This window comes from Bubalus bubalis, chromosome 16 (genome assembly GCF_019923935.1).
Source record: "Bubalus bubalis isolate 160015118507 breed Murrah chromosome 16, NDDB_SH_1, whole genome shotgun sequence".
Classification (NCBI taxonomy): domain Eukaryota; kingdom Metazoa; phylum Chordata; class Mammalia; order Artiodactyla; family Bovidae; genus Bubalus; species Bubalus bubalis.
Genome location: NC_059172.1, coordinates 42,177,470 through 42,202,010, shown reverse-complemented (window position 1 = coordinate 42,202,010; position 24,541 = coordinate 42,177,470). Strand labels below are relative to the sequence as shown.

The 24,541-nt window shown below is 37.7% G+C and overlaps 1 protein-coding gene across 1 annotated transcript in view; it reads right to left on the bottom strand.

Annotated features, from left to right (window-relative positions):
• IPO7 (importin 7) overlaps positions 1-23,498 on the bottom strand; it is a 43,884-nt gene extending 20,386 nt beyond the window's left edge. Inside the window, exons 1-5 of the mRNA XM_025266634.2 lie at positions 23,245-23,498; positions 8,199-8,280; positions 6,003-6,156; positions 4,061-4,219; positions 610-766 (exon numbers count right to left, since the gene is read on the bottom strand). Of these exons, the coding sequence (XP_025122419.1) occupies positions 610-766; positions 4,061-4,219; positions 6,003-6,156; positions 8,199-8,280; positions 23,245-23,328 (636 nt within the window). The 5' untranslated portion in view covers positions 23,329-23,498. The remainder of the gene's footprint in view (positions 1-609; positions 767-4,060; positions 4,220-6,002; positions 6,157-8,198; positions 8,281-23,244) is intronic.
• Between the last annotated feature and the right edge of the window lie 1,043 nt (positions 23,499-24,541).

The window sequence follows — 24,541 nt, the reverse complement described above, 5'->3', positions numbered from 1 at the left end:
CCTACGCCCTAGAATAACTTATAAAAAGAACTTTCATTTTTTTAAAAATTGTATAAGGAGTCATGAGAAAGATATTAGATTATCTTTAAAGATCTAGCAATCACATGAAAAATCCAACCAAACAATGGCAGTCAGTTATAATAACCTTAGTGGAAATAAAGTCTATTTAAATGAGATTTATAAAAAATAAGTAATGTTATGAATTGAACCAAAGACTCTGGCAGATGAGACAAATCTCTCTTTGGCCATGTGGCACTAGAAGAGCAAGAATTTTAATCCTAATCGAAAACTCTGTTTCATAAGTAATTACAGTCCACTGAAACTATAGATACCACCATTTCCTTAGTTGGGTCTTTTATCCCAGGAAGATTTAGAATATATAAAGTCAAATCCACAGTATTAATCATTTTGTGTCAAGTTTAGGAATAGGTTTTGTAATTAGTGGGACAATCCACACATATATGGCAGGACAAAGCACATGTTAGATGTAAACTCTAAGAACTGATTTTCAGTTTTGGGAATTCTTAAGCTGAAAGATATTCTTTATCATCATTAATGGTGCCAAATGATAGTGGACTTTATATATTAAAAACTACTTTATAAAATTACCTGAACAAGAGCATAGAAGATCTTGAAAATTTGTTTCTGAATGAGGACAGATTGATCAGACTGATCAGAAAGAAGCTGGATAAAACGGTCCTTTAGAACTGGCAGGAAATGCTGCATTGCTGCTACCAATGGACTCCGTTCCTCTGGTTTCTTATACCTTTGGGTAGGAATATAAACTAATTCTGTGAGAATTTATTTACAACTTTATTTATAAATATAAACTACTTGCCTGTTTATACAGATAAAAGCAAATATTTTCTAAGCAATTTTATAGTCCTAGAAGAAAAACCTATTATGTAACTTAACCATAGGTAAAAAGCAACTTGAGAAAAACCTCAAATAACAAGAGAACATCTAAAATTTACTGAGTATTTATTATGAGGTAAATAACCTCCAAGGCCTCATTAATATTCTCACTTCTATAGCTGAGTAAACTGAGGTACAGAGTAGTTAAATATCTTCCCCAATATATAAATCTAGTTATGAACCTTAGCATATTCAGGATCTGCCCTTTAACCATGTCACTGTGTTATCACTAACTGTGAATACTGATACAACTGAGGAGCTACAATGATTTGGTTTTTAAACATTAGGAGCTGATGTGATTTACACACCAAAAGCATTACAGAAGAAATGGCATCTGTAAAGCAGAAAATATTCTATTTCTAAAAGCACTATAAATCACTGTAGTGATATGTTACCACTATAAATTGGTAACCTTTCTGGCAACAAAGCCTGACCTCAACAGGATATTGATGATCTCTGTTTATCCCATTTGGAGTAAATATTCATATACTTATAGCATGTATAAAAAATAATGTTTGATTCCTGGACACTGGTATAGATTTCAATAGAAAATATATTATGTGAACCTTGTTAAACCTTTCTAAACTTTGAAAAATCCTGAATTCTGATTTACATTTTGCTTAAAAGATATGAGTAAACAAGTGCTGACTAATTGAGACAATCCCCCAGAGATCCTTAGCATTTTAACAGTACTATTAAAAGGTCTACTGGCTTTTTTTTTTTTTAATTAAGTAACTGATTTCCCCTATCAGACCCCAGTTTTATCGACCAGTAGCTTTTCTAAAGGGAGAAAATGTATCTAAGAATTGAGTGTATTAGCACGTTTTTAAAGGTAAAGGTAGACATTCCTAAAAGGCAGGAGTGTTTTTCCCACTGGGTGAAACGAGAAGCAAAGTAAACTGCCAAGAGTAAAATAAGAGCAATGTTCACGCTAATAATGATTTGAGATTAAACAATTAACTGACAGTTTTAAATATTATTTGATATGCTGAGAAATTACACCTAGTATACATTTAAAGGTTATCTGAACATTTCTTTGAGTCAATAAAAACAGTAACGATTTACAAAAGGAAGCCATTTGCACTCTCCAATTTGATTAGACAAGCTGTATTAATTACTGACAATATTATCTTGTAACAACAAAGAGGAGAACTATATTATGCAACCCTCTCTCCATTATCTAATCTAGCGATCGCCCACATTATTATTTTCATACTCATTAGTTTAGATATTGTACCATCCAACTTCCAGGCCACCACTCAGTGCAGAGAGGGAGGTAGGAGAGAAGAATGTCTTAAAATGGAATGGGTTGGAGTATGAAAATAATTTATGGAAGGATACAAATACTATTCCATAAGACCTGAAAGCTCCTGAAAGCATGAAAATGTGATACCAATAAAAGCCTACGGAGCGATCAAGATGGTGGAGGAATAGGATGTGGAGCTCACCTCTTAAATAAAAGCCTATTATCAGTGTCAATCTGGTGAACCATACTCAGGGAATTCTCAAAAACTAGCCAATCACTTTCCTCTTTAAAAAAAGAAATGTCAATTTGCATGTAAAAGATCACATGCAAATTCCCCATCTTGGCATTCAAAACCGTCTTTTAACAAGGTCCCAATTTACTAATTTAAAACGAACCCCAGTCTCTCAACAGAAGTTAGCCATACCAGTCAGTGGTCTCCTCACTACCCACTAAAGACAGTGTCTCATTTCTGCCTCGGCGTCTTTCTTTGCTCACTCCATGTGGTGTGACATGTCTTTCTCTTCAAATGTTCCTTCTATGCTCCTTCAACTGACAAGCATTTCCTAAGGATCTATGCTCCTGAAGGCCATCACAACTTTCCATTTCTGCATGCATTTTCGTAGAACTGCTTTAGTCCACACAGGCCCCTTGTGAACACCTTGTGCTCCACAAACACTGGCTGAAAATAAACTGAAATTCCACCACTGCAGCCGTCTCCTATGTTTTCCATTTAAAAAATCCCTATCATACTCTCTCCTACTAAAGATTACAGGGCAGGAGAGACTTGAACCTTCTCAATGACAATGACAGCTTGTTATTATTATTCTCTCTCAGTCACTCACTTACCAGAACTACAACAACTGGCACTCCGACAGAGGTTGGAGCAACAGCTGGAACATCCCTTAGCAGGAAGATGGGTAGCTGGTGGGAACACAAGAAAACACCAGTACCAATGCTGTAAATGGTATATTTCTTTCCTGCTCAGAACAAAAGCAGCAGTTCATCAGCTACTCTGAGTGGGACCCAGAAAGGATATCAGAGGCTAACTTCAAGCCCCCGAGTTAGAGGGCTCACAATGTGTAGCTGTTAGGACTAGAAATAAAGCCACCATCACGGTGTAGTGTTCCTTCCTCTTTAATTTTCTAACATCAAAATTTTCAAGTGCCTACCAATTTCATTATTTTCACCACACACTTAAGAGAGAAACCTCAACAACATTAGGCTTACTACTTTTAGTGCTACACCTCACTACTTTTAGTGCTACCTCAACTTCCAAGGTTAGATGTTTTTTTTCCTGATCCCTAAACCCAGGTATAAAATGATCCCTAAATCTTTCTTACTGATACTAAGTACTTACACAGACTATAATTTGCTCAAATACACCAACACTGAAGCAGATGACTATGAATCCTTCAAACACAATGATTAAAAAATGATCAATGAATTTCCAACACATTCTTCTTAAAGAATTAGAGGTAGGTTCTTGAAACTTAGCAAGAACTCAAATTAAGATAAAAATTTACAGAAAGCCAGGAAAAGAGCTCTAAAGCTCAGTGTACTTTGACCCCTTTCATATCTTAAAAAAAGCTTATCTTTAGGCCTATTATCAGCACAATTGAGGAGTCTATATAGAGGAGTTATAGATAACTTAGGTTTTGAATAGGCAAATAGATGATTAAGAAAAAAGGGCACAAGGAGTTTCACAGCTGAATCAACAGAAGAGACTGCAGAATTAAAACAAGAATGCTATTTCAAAACGAAGACACAATTAAAATCAACATGTAATTCACTAACTTTGGTATATAGATCAAATGAAACTTTAAGCTGTTCAAACCGATCAGCTTAAATTTCCCAAGCTTTTTCTACTTCTCAGAACTATAGGAATTGAGAGATACTTACTCATAATTTTTCACAAGCTGATAGAGGCAAAGAAGAATTCCTAGCCAACATGCACTGTTGTCAGACTGAAGATAAAAGCCAATTTTGTCCACAATAGCAGTCCAGCGACTTGGATAATCATGTTTGATGATATGATGAATGCATGTAGTAAGCTGTACCCTGAAAGTCAAAAATAAACAATAAGAAGGAAGAAACACTAAGCCCATGCCATCACTAGAGAAGCCTTCGCCACAATGGAAAGATCCCACATGCCCAAAAGAAGAACCAAAGCAGCCAAATATATATATATACGGCTTAAAACTCAACATTGAAAAAACTAAGATCATAGCATCTGGTCCCATCACTTCATGGCAAATACATGGGGAAACAATGGAAACAGTGACAGACTTTATTTCTTGGGCTCCAAAATCACTGCAGATGGTGATTGCAGCCATGAAATTAAAAGACGCTTGCTCCTTGGAAGAGAAGCTGTGACCAACTTAGACAGTATATTAAAAAGCAGAGACATTACTTGGCCGACAAAGGTCCATCTAGTCAGAGCTATGGTTTTTCCAGTGGTCATGTATGAATGTGAGAGTTGGACCATAATGAAAGCTGAGCAATGAAGAACTGATGCTTTTGAACTGTGGTGTTGGAGAGGACTCTTGAGAGTCCCTTGGACTGCAAGGAGATCCAACCAGTCAATCCTGAAGGAAATCAGTCCTGAATATTCATTGGAAGGACTGATGCTGAAGCTGAAGCTCCAATACGTTGGCCACCTGATGCAAAGACCTGACTCACTGGAAAAAGACCCTGATGCGGGGAAAGACTAAAGGCAGGAGGAGAAGGGGACGACAGAGGATGAGATGGTTGGATGGCATCACCGACTCAATGGACATGAGTTTGAGCAAGCTCCGGGAGTTGGTGATGGACAGGGAAGCCCGGAATGCTGCAGTCCATGGGGTCGCAAAGAGTCAGACACAACTGAGCAACTGGATTGCACTTTCCAAGTGGTGCAGTGGATAAGAATTCCCCTGCCAATGTGGAGGACACAGGCTTGATCCCTGGTCCAGGAAGATTCCACAAGCCGCAGAGCAACTAAGCCCGTGCACCCCAACTACTGAAGCCCATGCGCCCTAGAGTATGCAAGCTGCCAACAACTGAGCCCACATGCTGCAACTACTTGAAGCCTGAGTACCTAGAGCCTGTGGTCCGCAATGAGAAGCCAGCACACCGCGACAAAGAGTAGCCCCTGACTGCTGCTAGAGAAAGCCTGAGCAAAGCTACAAAGACTCAGTGCAGCCAAAAATAAATTTTAAAAAACAAGTCACTAAGCAAGAACTATTACTACTGATTTCAAAGAAACCCAACAAATGTTACAAATACAGGTAATTGTATTTTTTTTCATCCCCATCAACTGACAGGTTTCATTCAGAACATCAATACAATATAAAGTATATGACAGAATTCTATAGTTTTCTATGCTCCCTTTCATCTAAACATAGTATGTTTCACAAGTTTGACATGAAGTTTAAAGTTCTGGGTTTTAATAAATGTAAAATTAAACTGCAGTGAGAAAGTAAAACAAAAAACTAATTTTCCTGTAACAGCATTTAAGTTTTGTGCTGCAGAAAGGATAGACTTGGTGGGGGGATCTCCGCTGGGTCTTGGTTACAGCACTAGGGATCTTTGCTGCATCTTGCTGAATCTTTCAGTCACAGCACACTGACTCTGGAGTTGTGGCACATAGGCTTTAGTTGCTCCACAACATGTAGGATCAAAGTTCCCCAAACAGGGACTGAACCTGCATCCCCTGCATTGTAAAGTGGATTCTTAACCCCTGGATCAACAGGGAAGTCTCCAAAACAACCAATTTTTATGTTCTGAAAGATTCCCTTTCCTGCAAACCCTGAAAACTATTACCTTCAATAAAATAATGGTCAAGTTTAAAATACATACATACCTGATGAGCTCAGGAGAGTGGATAATGGCTTCTACAATATTTTCTCGAATACAATGTCGATCTTCTTCAGGAATAGTATAAGGGGATATATCCCCTGGTGCTGTTTCCCGATCAGGCCAATACTGCGTTATCATATTTTTCAAATAGATAACACCTAAAATATAGATCAATTTGACAAAAGAATGTGAAAGCACTGTAACCATTCCCGTGTCTACACCTCAGTTTATTTCTTTCAGACCAACCACTGCTAGTAAAGCTATCCTTTTAAAACTAAAATACTGTATTCTATTATTTAAAAAGTTGACAAAACACAAATTTAAGGTTGGCTACAGTAATCATCCACAAAGTCATTATTAAATATACAGTGTGTGGGAGTTGGTGACGGACAGGGAGGCCTGGCGTGCTGCGGTTCATGGGGTTGCAAGGAGTTGGACACGACTGAGCAACTGAACTGAACTGAACTGAACTGAACTGCAGTAAGTCTGCAAACTAAAACAAAACTGTTTTTACAATGCATTTACACACAACACTTTTCACCCTGTTTTCTGTAGGAAAGCTGTTTTACCAAGTCTGTTTTTTAAATGAAACTTCTAAAAAACAAAACTGAATACACGTACCAATAAAGTTTCTACTTAATCTTGGAATCTAGAACTGTGAGAAACAGCCTCTGAGTATTTCTTTCTATCTTAATGCACCAAAGAAGTGGATGTATATACTTATTTGTACAATTTTGATTCAGTATTTTAAAAGGTGTTTAGTCAAACAAAATACATAAACAAGTGGGAACTGTATTGCAAGAACCTCATGATTCACTCTACTCCATCCAGAATGCTTGAGCTCTACTACAAAGACAGTAAATGTATCTTTCAAAGTCTAACAAATGAAACCACCATATACCACACACTATACAATATAATTCAGTTATTACAAGGATGTAAATTTTAAAGTAATGATGATACTGTAAAAATTCGGACCAATTCCACAGTTCAGTTGCTTCTGGCTTTATACATACTAAAAAAACAACTTTCTAGTAGAATTTAATTTTGCTAAAACACATAATCAAGTTTCTAATGTGCTTAAGATCCTTCCTAAATCCAAAGGCTTTCAACATCTTAGTAAAACTTTTGAGATTTAAAGGCAAAGTTTCTTATCTAAAAAAATAGCCAAAGGGGAAAATGTCAACTTCATAAGTAAAAGAGAAATGACAGTTAAAATTGTCAAACCAACCTTTTCCTATTTAACTAGAAAAATTTTTTAAAGATTTACTGTTGACCATGGTTCAGTGAAATTACTGTATTTTATAGACACAAAAGTCTCATTTAATTTGTTATTTATATGCCAATTTTTAAAAAGTCATAACTTCCATTCATTCATTCATTTACCGAGTACCTTCACTGTGTCAGGCAATTCTTTAGGTACTCGAAATACAACTGTTAACCATACAGACCTGATATTAAATTCCAACAACTGAGAAAGGTTTCAGAGCATATGGAACATTAAGGTAAACCATTTAGTCATTAAAATATAAATTTTAGGATTAACACTATGTAGAGAAAGGGGATGTGCTTGCATTAAATAAAGTAAGCGGAAAAATTTTTTTAAAAAACAAAATCGGTGTAAGGAAAAAGAACAGCAAAAAATAACTCCAGAATATAAGTGGTTTTTCCAGAACAGTAAAGTTATCTGCAGTTTATATGTCCTATAAGAAATGCACCTGCAAATAAATAACAAGCATTAAAGATGTGAATTCCATTACTTTGCTGACTAACAGATAATATCAGAAGTAGCATGCCACATTTTCATCGACTCTGATACTGAAGGAACTAATATTTTGTTGAAACTGGGACTAAGAAATAGTATCTTTTAAATGGTTAAAATAAAACAGTAAAAGCAAATAACTGGAGGTTTGTATTTTAGAATCATCCATCAAGGAAGGAAACACAATATGGAGAATCTTGCAATAAACCTCACCAATTTTCCAGCTTTTTTCTTAATTCGGTGAAATATCACATTCCTTTAAACTCTGCCACCAGATACCAACGTACTTGTGACAGTTTGTAGTTAACACAAGGGGGCCAAATCAATTTTCTGGGAAGAAAATCACCAAAGGATCTTCCCAAGACACTTCTGCTGTTCAACTATGAACCTTTCAAACATTATTTACATATATCCAAGAAAATAATTCAGGAAACTTGCCTGCCTGTCTCACAGGTAAATCCAGTTGTTCCGACATAGTAATCTGAAGCAGCGTTGAAACAAAATTCGGAGACTTGTGTGCCTACAAATAAAAAAATATATTTTAAATTTCTGCAAATAAATATTCTTAGTACTCTTATTTCACTACTTGGCTGGCACAAAAGGCTCTCCTCCACTAGCTGGTTCCAGTATTTCCTGCCACTCACATATAAGGAACACACACAAAACGCAGTAACCTAACTCCTAAAACCTTCATATGTTTGCATTTGCCTACATACTGTTGAACTTCTCACCACATTGATGGCAGCAGCTCACAAACGGTCTCCTCTGTGATACCTATTTCCCCAATTCAGTAATAATTTCTCCAGGGATATTCTATTAAGTGGCTAGACAAAAATGAAATGAGCAAAAATTAATAACCTGAGGGGGTCATTTCCAAGGTGCTAATAACATTTTGTATCATAATACAGCTGTTTTATAAGTGTGTCCAGTTTGTGAAAATTAATCAACTGTATCCTCATGATCATTTTCTGTATGCATGCTATATTTAAAATAGCTTTGAACATACAATAAAAGTAGGATATAAACTGCATGACTTAATAAATGTATTTACATGAATATACAATGCAACACATACAGAAAATAATGAAATGCACCAAAAATGCTAATGAGTTGTATCTGGGATGGTAGGATTATAGAGATTTTCTATTAGCCAAATTTTATGCCATGATCCTGGATTACTTTCATTAACAACACAAAAAAGTTAATTTCTAAATCTGTCATATTTGCTTTTATTAAAAAAGACCTGAAATCTCTTCTTATATGTATTCTCATTCCCTTTTCCACAATATAAACACCTCCTATAATGTCCTTCCAGCCCAAGTTTTAGTATTTTTCTGCGCATGTTCACATGGACACTCATGATTTTTAGTTTCCTCCTTATAGACTTTTTCATGCATTCTACAAACACATTCTTAGAAACAGAAGAATTTCCCTTCAGATATTAAAAAATGTCTTCCACATTAGACCCAAAGGGATACTCTGCTCATTCAGTCACTCCAAAAGTTATTTACTTAGCTGTTCTTGGTGCAAAACACTATGCCAGGACCTGAAAACACAAGGTTGAACAAGACAGTAAGTCTCCATGACCTCATGGAAAATGAACAATGAAGGAAAACAAGACAGCCAAACAGGTAACTGTAATGAAGTATCAATATAATGGAAGAAACAGAAAACAGTACCGAAGAATCAAAAGTAGAATCTCCTAACCCAGAAGTAGTATTTAAATTTAAGACCTGGACAGGAGCAGTTAAATAGATAAAGGGGAGGAATTTACCCTTTTCAGTACTCTAAATAGATCTGAACAGTTAACCGTTATCTCTTTCATGAAACACCCTTCCATCTAAATCATTCATACATCACTTTTCCTGGTACCTTTTCAGGCTCCTCTGGTTGTTTCTCATTCTGTCTACATGGTTCAAGAACTCGGTCATAGGCCATCTTTTCTGCTCCCCAGCTGATTTCATGCAACTCCTATCTTTAACTACCATCTATAAATCAAATGTAGTTTCCAGTCCAGGACACACTAACAGACCTATTTAACATTCCTACCTCCATTATCACACAGGATTTTCAGACTTATTATGATAAAATCATTTTTTCCCCCAAAAAGTTGTGACTCTTCCTTCCTTGTACCACCCCTCCCAACCTGTCATCATTATCCGTTATTCATATCTGAAAATTGACTGTCATCTTTAATATGTTCCTCTTCTTTTAAAATTAAAAATTTTTTTTTAATTTATTGGTTTTTCACTGTGCTGGGTCTCTGCTGCTGTGCACGTGTTTTCTCTAGAGCAGAGACTACTCCTCCTCTCACTGCACAGGCTTCTCGCTGCAGTGGCTTCTCTTGTTGCAGAGCACAAACTTTAGGGTACTCTGGCACAGTAGTTGCTGCCCACAGGCTTTTTCACCCCTCAGCACGTGGAATCTTCTCAGAGCAGAGATTGAACCCATGTCTCCTGCATTGGCAGGCAGATTCTTAACCACTGGACCACCAGGGAAGTCCACTTTCCTCTTCTTATCCCAATTCAATACATCAGACTCTATCAATTGCATAGCCAAATTGGTTGTATAATCGATATATCCACTTTCTCCATTCCCACTAACACCAACCTAATTCAAGTGACTATCATCTCTCTTAATGTAACCATTTGCCTCCCCAACCATTCTTTATTTAGTACTCAATAATCTTTAAAATTGTAAAGTAATCCCCTTGAAACACATCTTTTAACAATTTTCTAGTGTATTTCCTAAGGCCTAAAAGGCCCTGTCTTAGCTTGTTCTGCTTATTTCTTCAGCCTCACTTAAAGAAACTTCCTCATCCCCCTCATTGCCCCACCTTAGGTTTTTGCAACAATAAACATTACCCCATTTCAGTCTTTGTACATGCTGTCACTTTCTGCCTACATCACTCTTCTCTCCAATGCTCCACCAGAGTTAACTGGTCCACACCCTTATTCTTTAGGTCTCAAGTTTAAACATTTCCTTAGAGAAGCATTTCCTCACTGATCACACTAGGGCTAAGCAGGGCTCCCAATTACTCTCATAAGCTCCAAGGGTTTTTTTTTCCACTTCATAATAATTGTTACATATTTGTAGACTGGCTTTATGTCTGCCTCTCCTATTAGACTCAAGATACATAAGGAGTAAAGACTTTACTATCTTTATATCCAATTACTCATATTTGGCATTCAAGATAATCAACAAATTTATTAAAAGAATAACTGAATGAATAATAAAAAAGGTGCCTTAGAGGCAGTTGTGATCACATAGAGGTTGTATGGAGCAAAAAAGCAAATTTGTATTTTTAGACTGGTAAGCCCACAAAGACCACTACTATGATACTTCTTAAGTCATTAATATTACAACAATATATCTTATCTCCTGCATAAAATTGTGAACTCTATGAATGAACTGCTAGAATTCAAGACAGTACTGGTTATAAACCTAAGTGATGTCATGTCCTACATTTTTAACTCCTGAGCAAGTTTAATTCAGCAAATTAATTTTTTTATTGTGAAGATTAATTATATTTAACAAATATTTATGGCACTTTTTTTAAAAGATTCTTTTCCCATATAGGCCATTATCGAGTACTGAATGGAGTTCCCTGTGCTATACCAGCAGGTTCTTATCTCTTTTATATATAGTAGTATACAGAAGTCTGCAGCAAATCTAACTCTTAATTACGAAGTCAGTATAACAGAATCTACTTCACAGGATAGCTATAAGGAAATAACACGAAAAGTATTTTAGCAAACATCAAAACATGACAGGGAGTTCCCTGGTGGTCTAATGGTGAAGATTCCAGGCTTTCACTGACATGGCCAGAGATTAATCCCTGATCAGGGAACTAAGAATCCTGCAAGTTGTGCAGTGTGGCCAAAAAATAAAAACAACAACAGAAAAACACACAAAAACCGTATCTCATCTTTCTCAGAAAGTATGTTCTAAAGTCAGTAGGGCATAAATTGACTTTGCCAATTACTTTTCAGTACGTTAAATCACTCATGAAGTACAACATGTAGTTTCATTTATATATTAACACTCTCCTGAGGTCCCAATTCTGAAGTTTATCTTTCTGAGTAGAAAAAGACTGCTTTCTATGACTGGAACTCCAAATGAGGCTGTTGGTTTACATTTAGGAGTCACTTTATAACAACAAAAACCACCACACAACGGCTACTGTTTTTGTTGGTTGGACACAGACAGCTACATGTGAGTCAGAAGTGAGCACATGCTACTCAGTGCATCTTCCTGTAACACAATAGGTACCACATGTTATAATAACAAAGGACCTTTATCAATTTCTAACTTCTTAAGATTTAAACAATACAAAAAAACCCCTTAAGAGTACTTGAAGGAAACCAAGGTGAATATTTTTATCATCTTGGTGGAGAAAACCTAAGCCTAACACTTTAAAGGGTGAAAGACACGAAACAGTTTTGGTATCAGATAGGTAAAAGTAAAGCTTCATAGGCTTCGGCCCTGCCTTGGTATAAATAATGTTGAGGGGAACAAAAGGAAAATACCTCAACATCTGAGGAAGTGTTAACTACTCCAAAACAAAAATCAACAAATATGTGCAAGCAAATTATAAAATAATTAGCACAAGGAGTTACCTAGTGGCTTAGTGGTTAGGATTCCAGGCTTTCACTGCCATGGCCCAGGTTCAATCCTTGGTTGAGGAACTGAGATCCCATAAGCCACATGGCATGGCCACACACACACACGTGGACAAGACAAAGCTACCCCAAAACAATATATGCAATACCAAAGCATTGATCAAGATAAGAAAAAAAAAAAAAAAAGGAATTCAGTGCTGGTAGATATATAATGGCACAACCATATTGGAAAACTGGCATTATCTGACATGCACTTATCTCATAACCTAGCAATTTCCCTCTTATATATTCAAGAGAAATAAGGGGTTATGTTCACAATGCTGCTGCTGCTAAGTTGCTTCAGTCGTGTCCGACTCTGTGCGATCCCACAGACGGAAGCCCAACAGGCTCCCCATCCCTGGGATTCTCCAGGCAAGAACACTGGAGTGGGTTGCCATTTCCTGCTCCAGTGCATGAAAAGGAAAGTGAAAGTGAAGTCGCTCAGTCGTGTCCAACTCTTAGCGACCCCATGGACTGCAGTCTACCAGGCTCCTCCGTCCCTGGCATTTTCCAGGCAAGAGTACTGGAGTGGGTTGCCATTGCCTTCTCCAGTCTATTAACATGTGACTATATAAACAAACTGTGATATAATTCATACATGAAATACTATACAATAACTTAAAAAAAAATACCCAACCTATGAAATCAATAATACAGATATCAAAAACATGTTGAGAAAGAAGCCAGACTATATCATACTATGTAATCCTATTAACATCAAGTTTAAGGACAGGTGAATCCAAGCTACAATAACAGAAATCAGAGTAACAGTAACCTAAAGAAAGGTACTGATTAGGGAGAGTCTTAAGGGAAAGTTCGAGGCCAATGAAAATGTTTTCTCTATTTGTCTATCTATCTTAATCTGGAGGATGGTACTTAGGTAAAAGCTGACTGAGCTGTACATATTTTTGAGCTTTGTATTATATATAAATTATCCCTCAAAAGAGAAAAAAAATCAACAAGATTACTTATACTTGAACATTCACAGCATTATTCATAACCAAGTGGAAACAACTCAGATGTCCTTCAATGGGTAAGCAAAATGTAAGCATATCCATTCATTCGTGTAAAATTATTCAGTAATAACAAAGAATGAAGTACTGACACATAGTACAATATGTATGAAGCTTAAAAACATTACACTATGTGAAAGAAGCCAGTCACCAAAGACTACAGATGATATGATTTCATCTGTATCAAATGTCCAGAATAGGTAAATCTATGGGCAGAAAGTAGCCGAGGACTGGAGGTGTGTAGGAAGAAGTACGGAGTGACTGCTAATAGTATGGGTATCTTGTTGGGGTGATAAAAATGCTCTAAAGTTTGTGGTGATGGATCCATAACTGTGCATATACTAAAAAACCCCTGAACTGGATACTAAAGTGACTGAATTCAATAAATTTATTATTGCAAAAAACCAGGAAACTAAACATTGAAAATAAGTACTAATTTATCACTCTATTATTTTGTCACTTTGAATGCTTTCAAAAACACACTAGCATAAATCCGAAAAGCGCAAATGACCAAAAAAACTGTTATGTTCAGACAACTGAGCTAGACTAAGGTTAAGAAAGAAGGGGTATTTCCATCAGCAGGAATAGCACAAGCAATCTCAACCTTGGACATCCATCTACTGGTCCCATCCGTCTGAAATCCCTAGTGCAGGAAGCCTTGTCATCTTCTCCCAAAGAAGTTAACAAATGGACTCAATTAAATTAGTACCAAATATCAAACATCAGGTTCTCAAGAAAAAAAACAGAGACAAAAAGTAGATTCATCATCACTGGAGGGCGGGACAGGGATTAACTATGAGCTGGAGTTGAGGCATTTTATTGGGATAATGGTAAGTTTCCAAAACTAGATTGTTCTAATAGCCATACAACTCAAATCTACTAAAAATCACTGATCATCACTTAAAACAGGTAAATTTTATAGTATATAAATTATACCTCAATTAAGTTTAAAAATGGAGAAAAATGCATAGATCTGTACAGTTAGTTATAAAAGAAACAAGATATACACTAACTGTACAAGTTAGGAAAAAACTCAAGCGTTGGGTAATCTCTAACAACTTTCTGGATTCTTGAATATAGCAAACTATCACATATTTAGAAGAATTTCTATCACATGTTAACTATTCATAAATGTTAAACATCTTTATATTTTATAATATAAAAAATAAATTTAAGTAAAAATACCACTAGCATCAACTTTAATCACAAAGTCTGGCAAACACTGATTAGGCTTCAGAAGATGCTACAATAAATCTTTTATATGAGTCTAAGTATAAATGTAACTTCTGGATGCTGACACTAATTAGGGGCCCACCTCAAGCTCCTGAACCAGAAGTAAGGCAACAAATGGGTCATTATATATCATACAGCTAAAACTGCTAACACTCAGGTTTAAAAGCTGCTCACCATAATACAGAACTATCTTTATAGACGACTTCTTACCTTTTCATTATTTGTCATCAATACAGATAACCAACATTCACCCTTAACCCACCTCAACAAAATTCTTCAACTCCATCTCCTTTAACTCCACTCCACTTACCAGTACTTTACAACATGCCATATACTACAGAGATAAAAGATCACCACTTCAAGGTAGGCTGGGGGATTAATTCTAATTAGACTGACAGGTAAGTTTTTTAGTTAGACCCTAAAGCAGTTAAACCCACAGAAATGAGAAGAAAAGATTTTTAAAAGGAAAAATACAGGTTATGTTATGCTGTGAAAGTGCTGCACTCAATATGCCAGCAAATTTGGAAAACTCAGCAGTGGCCACAGGACTGGAAAAGGTCAGTTTTCATTCCAATCCCTAAGAAAGGCAATGCCAAAGAATGCTCAAACTACCGCACAATTGCATTCATCTCACATGCTAGTAAAGTAATGCTTAAAATTCTCCAAGCCAGGCTTCAGCAATATGTGAACCGTGAACTTCCTGATGTGCCAGCTGGTTTTAGAAAAGGCAGAGGAACCAGAGATCAAATTGCCAACATCCGCTGGATCATGGAAAAAGCAGGAGAGTTCCAGAAAAACATCTATTTCTGCTTTATTGACTATGCCAAAGCCTTTGACTGTGTGCATCACAATAAACTGTGGAAAATTCTGAAAGAGATGGGAATACCAGACCACTTGATCTGCCTCTTGAGAAACCTATATGCAGGTCAGGAAGCAACAGTTAGAACTGGACATGGAACAACAGACTGGTTCCAAATAGGAAAAGGAGTTCGTCAAGGCTGTATATTGTCACCCTGTTTATTTAACTTCTGTGCAGAGTACATCATGAGAAACGGGAAGAAGCACAAGCTGGAATCAAGACTGCCGGGAGAAATATCAATATGCAGATGACGCCACCCTTATGGCAGAAAGTGAAGAGGAACTAAAAAGCCTCTTGATGAAGGTGAAAGTGGAGAGTGAAAAAGTTGGCTTAAAGCTCAACATTCAGAAAACGCAGATCATGGCATCTGGTCCCATCACTTCATGGGAAATAGATGGGGAAACAGTGGAAACAGTGTCAGACTTTATTTTTTGGGGCTCCAAAATCACTGCAGATGGTGACTGCAGCCATGAAATTAAAAGACGCTTACTCCTTGGAAGGAAAGTTATGTCCAACCTAGATAGCATATTCAAAAGCAGGGACATTACTTTGCCAACAAAGTTTCATCTAGTCAAGGCTGTGGTTTTTCCTGTGGTCATGTATGGATGTGAGAGTTGGACTGTGAAGAAGGCTGAGCACTGAAGAATTGATGCTTTTGAACTGTGGTGTTGGAGAAGACTCTTGAGAGTCCCTTGGACTGCAAGGAGAGCCAACCAGTCCATTCTGAAGGAGATCAGCCCTGGGATTTCTTTGGAAGGAATGATGCTAAAGCTGAAACTCCAGTACTTTGGCCACCTCATGCGAAGACTTGACTCATTGGAAAAGAGTCTGATGCTGGGAGGGATTGGGGGCAGGAGGAGAAGGGGACGACAGAGGATGCGATGGCTGGATGGCATCACTGACTCGATGGACATGAGTCTGAGTGAACTCCGGGAGTTGGTGATGGACAGGGAGGCCTGGTGTGCTGTGATTCATGGGGTCGCAAAGAGTCGGACACGACTGAGTGACTGATCTGATCTGATCTGATCTGATGTTAAAGAGATTACTAGGAGAATGAAAGAGAACAGTGAAAGACAAAAATGAATAGGTAAGTTGTGATCACATCAAGATCTATTAAGTGTGAACTTATTTTTGAAAATTTTTACATGATCAGATCTATCCTGTAGGAAGATAAGGTCATGAAGCAGTATGAGGATGTAATTCTAGGATAAAGGACTATAAAACATTACAGATAGAAACCTATAATTATAAAAGCCTGAAATCTTCTACTCCACAGGGAGCTCCCTTACTCCCCAAAATAAGTCTGACTACAAAAGGAAAAAAAAAAAAAAAAAAGACATATATATCACATAAACACACTTCCCCTGACCCTACTACCCTTCTAACCTACAAACTTATTCCTAGTGAAGCTGAAGCTCCAATGCTTTGGCCACCTGATGTGAAAAACTGACTCACTGGAAAAGACTCTGGTGCTGGGAAAGATTGAAGGCAGGAGGAGAAGGGGACAACAGAGGATGAGATGGTTGGATGGCATCACCATCACCGACTCAATGGACATGAGTTTGAGCATGCTCCAGGAGTTGGTGATAGACAGGGAAGCCTGCAATGCTGCAGTCCATGGGGTCACAGAGTCGGACACATTGAGCGACTGAATTGAACAAGCATTTCACTCACTAATCCTGTAATCAGATACTGTTTTCTCCAAGGTTATCAATTCGTTAAAAGACTTTCCCAGCAAAGTCTTCATTTTCCGTTAATTTCTCTCATTTAGAAATGTCAACAACCCTTTTTTCTAATAGCTTTTTAAGCAAAAGGAATTCATGCTCACTGGTAGAAAATTTTTGAAATTTATTTAAGGAAAAAGGAAACCAATCTTCTTACTTGAAACTCCTTTTCTTGCTTTCCTCCTACTTTTCTGCACAATTCTCCTATCTCCTTTTCCATGTTTCTCAGAGTCCCCCCAAAATGGGCATGGCCCAAGTGTGTGCTGCGCTCCAGTCCACCCCACACATCTGGATCATACTCCCTTCCTCTCAATTCACTTGCAGAAGAAAAACCACAATTCTATTACTGCCTTCTATCCTAAACTTCAGTTCCACATTCCCAATTGCCTCCTAGCCATTTTCTCCTTGGGGTCTACAGTTCCTCAAATCAGACAAAACTTTTTAGTCATGCTTTCTTCAATATCAATTTCCCTTCCAGACCCACATTTTCCAATGTAATCACCCAATGTCAGTCTCTTTTAAAGCTTACTCTTTAATAGGTAGCTTTTTATTATTTGTCATTTTGGAATGTAACCAAACAAACCTTCAGTTACTGTACTTTACATCATTTACAAGGAAGAGAGGGGCTTAAGGGCACTCTGATATCAGAGTTTACGTAAAATGAATACAGCCAGATAATTTCAAGAGCCAAGGAATTTCTTCCCTCTCTGCTTTACTAAAGAAGTTGACAAAGGCAAATACTGTATCTATTTTACCTATATGAAATACGAGGCATAGTGAGGGTAAGTCAGTGTAGTGGTAAAATTAGGACCAGGTTGAGGGTCTTCACTGTGTCTTCCTGCCTTTCATTAAACAGTGGTAATGCTTTCCAATTAAGGTGTTTCTAAAAACTTAATTACAAATTATCAGTGACAAAAAAAATTTACAAAAGAAAAGCCAAACTTTAAATCAAACTCATCATTACTGTGCCACTGACAGATATGCATGCATCGCTACTTCTGAAAAAGAAAGTTGTTTTCTTATAAGTATTACTAATACACTGTTATTTTTCTTTCAGATCTTTAACATGCTATGTCACTGAATAACTTCCTGTCTAACTGTCCAAGAATCCAGGGACTTTCCCTCTACAAAATTCACAACAGTACCTACTTCATGACATTCCTAATTAAGGAATGTTACCTGCTTAGACTACAAACTATTCCATCTTCCAAAAATATACACCATAGTCTCAAAAATTTTTGAATTTTTAGACATGCCAAACTGCTGTCATTCTGCACTTTTCCGGACCTAAGAGTTTCCTTAAACATTTCGTAAGCCTTTAATAAAATAAAATAAAACTAATCAATTATAAATAAATATATCACTTACAGTTGTAATAGTAACCATCTATGAAGATACCAGATATGACTTAGGTAGTTCATGAATTTTAAAGATAAACACAAAATATCAAGAAACTTACCAAAGCTATGTCCTCTTACTTTTTATTCACAGAAGGCATGTGAAAAAGCAACATTTCTGCCCACATAACTATTTTATAGCACATTAAGCTTAGGAACTGTGGGTTTAAGAGATTTAAAAGAGATTTATGGTTAGGAAATGGCAACCCACTCCAGTATTCTTGCCTGGAGAATCCCATAGACAGAGGAGCCTAACAGGCTACATACAGTCCATGGGGTCGCAAGAGTCGGACACAACTTAGGGACTAAACCATGGCTAGGAAAAAATTTTAGTTGATAGAGTTTAACAAGAGGCGTGAGCAGCATGAGTAAAAATTTGCATGCAGAAAGGTTTCCACTGAGGAACACTGGCAGCTAAAGCAAGAGAGCAGAGATGTTGTCCTCTGTTATAATAATCTGCCAAAAACCTTCAGACATATTTTATTTTGCAAATGAAAATGAAAAAACAAGTATTTCTAAGTGTGTGTGTGTACAGATAGAAAAGAACAGTCTTTGCATTCAAAAACAAATAGTCTCTAGAATATTAGAAACAATGTTGAATGAATACCAAACGCACACATTTTAGATAACCTAAACAAATTTTTTAACTGCACTTCTAGATATATTAAACTATGTAGTATAGAATTTCAATGAGAATTGAAAGATCCCTGTAACACAAATCTACTTTAACAACTCAAGGATGAGTCTTCTTAACATTTCCATTATTCAAGTTTTTATTTCTTTGCATTCAACAAATATTTACTGAGAGCCTACAATGTGCCATGCAGTGTACTTATAAGAGTGCCAGTTTTCATGCTGCAATATAATAATGCTATCCACTAGTGAGCTAAGTGCCCAAATAACAGGTTATGTGTTCTCTCTCCATCAGTTTTGATCATCTGCCACTGAGATGAACAACTACTAACTTAGGTAGGAAATGAAATGTATTGCATGTTGGATTGGTTAATCAATTGGCACTTAAACAGTAATTCAAATACTCTTGAGAGAACTTAGTAGTTCTAAAATTTTTACATTTATCATTTTGCTCAACCCACACAATGACATACCATGATAACACAAGGAAAATGATGCTTTAAAAAAGGTTAAATTAATACCATCCCGCTAGTGGAGAAATGTTCCAGTAGTTAAAAAAAAAAAAAATCAAAATGGTTCTCTCCAGTCTTTGAGGCAAAGCTTGTTACATGAACATATTTCAAACTGAGACATGGCAATGGGTTCCAAATTATAACAGTGGTTCAAAAAAAAACATTCATAACACACTACAGAGTTAAGTGAGGAATACTAAATCAGCTTTATCTTGAAAATATCTGTCAAAAACAGTGTCCATACAGTGGTCTTTAACAATCTGTCGGAACTTTATATGTAATATAAAAAACATATAAATACCCTTAAAATTCCTGAAGTGGAGGTCATATGAGAAACCTAAAGCCTATACTGTTATCTACTATAACAGGAAGTCAGTAAAGCCTACCATTAACAACCAAAGAATAACAGTAACAAGACATAAGAATTTCTGACCTCATGAAACTCAAAAATTACACTGGGGAAACAGTAAGTACAATACATATGATATAAACAAGTGAAGGGAGACATGGAGCATGGTAGTCAAGTCACTCCTTAGGGATACGGACACAGCGGAACAGTAATGAGAGGGAAGTGAAATAACAAGTTTGGGAGACAAATGAATAAAAGGGGTTCCAAGCAAATGGAACAGTCAAGTGCAATCTCTGAGATAGGGACACTTTTGGTTTGGTTTTTAAATTATCTACTTTGATAATATTAAAAAATTTTTAAGTTAGTGATTACTTTACTTAGCTGAAGAGATTCATTCAATGGCAATGATCTTTTTCTTCTAACTAAATGAACCAATATGTAGCTTCAGTTGAAAAAGCCATCATGATGGAATGATTGGTTTACCCTATTTTATCCAAAGCAAGAAAAGCTTGCCAGAAATAAGATGCTACTTCCTCATTCTTACTACAGTCAAGCTTCTTCAAGAGTTGGATTTATTTCTTCCTAAACCTAGGTTCGGGAATTCCCTGGTGGCTCAGAGGATAAAGCATCTGCCTGCCATGCGGGAGACCAGGGTTCGATCCTGGGAAGATCCCCTGGAGCAGGAAATGGCAACCCACTCCAGTATTCTTGCCCGGAGAATCCCACGGACAGAGGAGCCTGGCCAGCTACAGTCCACCGGGTTGCAAAGAATCGGACGCGACTGAGCTGTATAGTGTGACTAAACCTAGGTTCTGCAGCAAGAAAGTCAAAGCAAAAAGAATTCAAATACAAGCAAGACTGGAAATTAGAATATGCTAATTAACAGAAAAGTTACCTTAGGAAAATTACTAAAAAACCTAGGTATTTTGTAATAACTGAAAGAAAAGTGCAAAATATAAGTAGCTAACAATTACAGAAATACAGGCCAGATATCAATTTTTTTTGAAAGAAAAGCTAAGCAGTGTTCATACTTCAGAAAATTTAAAAACCCTAATAGCAGCTTAACTGTTAAATAATAAATGTTTTGAATATTACTTTGATTGTTTATCTTCTAAAAACTAGCCTGTTAAATACTTACCCCAAGTCTCTATTACAAGATGTTAGTACGTACAACTGAACTGAGCTGCTTGAGGAATAAATAAATTTCAAATATGCAGGAAGTATTACTTACTCAATTTTCCTACAAAGGAACCAAGTCTTTCAAATAACTTCTTAAATTAATAATTACACACAAGTATATTTACTCAAAATAATGTGATTTAGGGCAAAGTCATGGTAGACATCACTATGAACTTGTAGTGTGTCTAGCACATCATAAACAAAATAATGTTCATCTTAACTTGTGTCTATCACAAAATCAAAAAGGTATTCATAACTCTCTCCATAGTTAAGTAATGGTTTAAAGAGTGAATTTCTTTCAACTCACTATTTTATATCCAAAAGGAAAATAATGTGATTTAGGGCAAAGTCATGGTAGACATCACCATGACTGAACTTGTAGTGTGTCTAGTACATCATAAACAAAATAATGTTCATCTTAACATGTGTCTATCACAAAAGCAAAAAGTGATTCATAACTCTCTCCATAGTTTAATAATGGTTTAAAGAGTGAATTTCTTTCAACTCACGATTTTATATCCAAAAGGAATCTGTCCTCCTCCCAAGGTGACTTTCAGCCTGAGAATTTGAGCATCATTTTTGGCAAGATCTAGTGGTCTTCAGTATAAAATAGATTTAACTTTTTACTTTGAAGTAACTTCACACTTAATTTGTCTAAATTCTGTGGATGAGCTTTTTAAAATTTCAGTTCACTGAGGCCAGGGATCTCTAAACAGCATGGCACACTGAAGATGTTCAATTCAGATTAGTCAATATCAAGTTGTAGAAGTATTTACCTACCAGCTAAGAGGAGCATAAACTAACTGAGATTCTATTTTAAAGAGGAATTCTCTCTACCTTAAAAATAAAAAGACATAAACCTCACTAAAGCTGGGCAAATTCATAGGGAGACACAAGAAGTGACAGGGATCCTTTTCAAAGTCTTTACTCCAACAGAAGTTGCAGAAACTTAGAAACAAAGAATGAAACGGAAACGAGTACAATTAAATACCCACATAAGGCTGCTTTCCAAAGAGTGGTCTCCTTCAAAAATATGGGGAGAAAAATAAACCAATCCTCAGATAGTTGATGTGGACCTTGGCACATTTCAAGGCACTGTCTTACATCGTCTCCCTTGACCTCTCAGCAAACCCTCCGGCCTAATTTTATGAATGGGAAAAACTCAGGATCGAAAGGTTAAGCGCCTTGCCCAAGGTCAGTTCAGAAATTAGTGGTGTAGCTCTACTTAGAAGGTTGCGCTTCACCCGACACTTTCCACTAAATAGCCCTGCCTTCCCCAGCGAGGCAATAATAGAGTAGAGGAGCAGTGAATCAGACTCCTGTGGGTGTCCCGCACTACCTTCACCCTGCCTAAGAAGTGGGGGCTCGCCTCTGAAAGCTGTCCCTAGCAACTCAGCCGGGGAGGAGAAAGTTGTGCAGGTCACCCATCAGCCCAGGAAAGGGACAAGCTGACAGGCGCAGCCTCCAGTGGACCAGCTCTGCATTCCCAGGAGCCCCTCCAAATCCGGCGCCAGCAAGACTCCTCCCGGAAACGTCTGAAAACCTCCCGGTGACTTTCGCCCCCTCCTGGGCGCGAGAACAAGCTGGGAATGAGCCAGAGGGCGGCCGCCACCCGAGCCAGCCATGTGTCCAGCCCGTCACGCCCGCCTCGCCCCAGCCGGCCCCTCATGCCTCCACCGCAGCCAGAGGCCCAACTCAGGATCCGACGCAAACCGTGGCCGGCGCCACCACTACCGCAGCAGCCAAAGGGCCCCGGCGTGGCACTCGCCGTCAGGTCCCCGCCCCACCCCTCCCGTTGGGCCCCTCAGCGACGCCGTCCGCGCCTCTGGCCAGGCCGGGAGGGCTTGGCCTGCCACAGTCCACCCGCCCTCCGCCGCCGCCGCCACCGCCAGCGCCACCGCCACCGCCACCCCGGCGTCCTTACTTCATTGAGCTGACGCTCCGCGGCCTCACGCAGGGCTGGGTCCATGGTGCCCCGCAGGGCCTCGATAATGGTGTTGGGGTCCATCGCAGCGGGGACGCGGTCAAACCCGGGGCTCGGGTGCTACTGGGCCAGGAATAGTGCCGCTCACTGCGCACATGGACCCGCCGCGCTCCGCAGCGGCAACCGGCGCGAAAGGAAAGAGAAGCGCCAAGGCCCCGGATAGAACCTCTTCTCCTCGGCGTGGAGGCGGGAGATGCTCCGGCCACTTCCTGTCGGCGCGCCGGCTGAGCACCTTGGGAGATGTAGTCCACTTGTGCGATCCGCAACCCACGTGGCCCTGAGCTGTCGTTCCTGCAGACAGTACTTGCTATTTAAAAAGAAAAAAATGTTCCAACTTCTCAGAAAGAAATTAAAACTATCAATTACAAAGATGTCACACAATAATATACCTTTGGTAACCATAAAGTAAGGCTGATGTAATGTGTGTTGCTAGTAGTTGTGTAACTGAAGGAAGTCTTTTGAAAAGCAATTTGAGATGTTTCTAAATACCGTAAAAATGTTTATAATCTTTGACCCAAGTAATCCCATTTGAAACTAAGGAAGTAACTAACACAAAGGGTTAAATGAGCTTTATGTGTTAAAGGTGCTTATCGCATTATGTACTGATAATTAAATATTAAAATTATGATTTATTTCGAGTATCCAAATTTTGGCACAGACTTTATATGGATCACCTCTAAATGCAGAATAAAAGCGTAATTTTTATTAAAATCCATCTTCTTTAAACAGTCAGTTTCAGAAAGGTTAAATAACTCACCCAGGATCTCTTAGTAAGAGGTTCGCTTAGAACTTCAAACCTAGGATATTTCTGTTTTCAAAGTTTTCATTCTCTCCAATGAATCGTTGCCTCTCAAGAGAAATGTGGAACCATAGAGGAATGATTAAGCAAATAACAGGAATCCAGTCAATTAAATTTTTAACAGCCACCAAAAATTACAAGTATTGTATACCTTGTAACAACACTAAAACATTTAAAAATAGATATAGCTTTGTAACAGACAAAAACTGGGAAATAAGACTAGCAAGGGAAAGTAGGTGATTTTCTAGCATGGTGAGATTTTGAGTAATTCCCTTTCACACCTCTTATTGTTGTAATAAAGTTATGTAAGTATTTTAAGTGAATCTTACGTTAAAGCTTTCAAATGCAGTTTGTAAAAAGATCACTTATTGTTTTTTCTTTACAGAAAGGAGAAGCAAGGACATAAAAGCTTTCCCTGGAATAACAGGTTTTGCAATA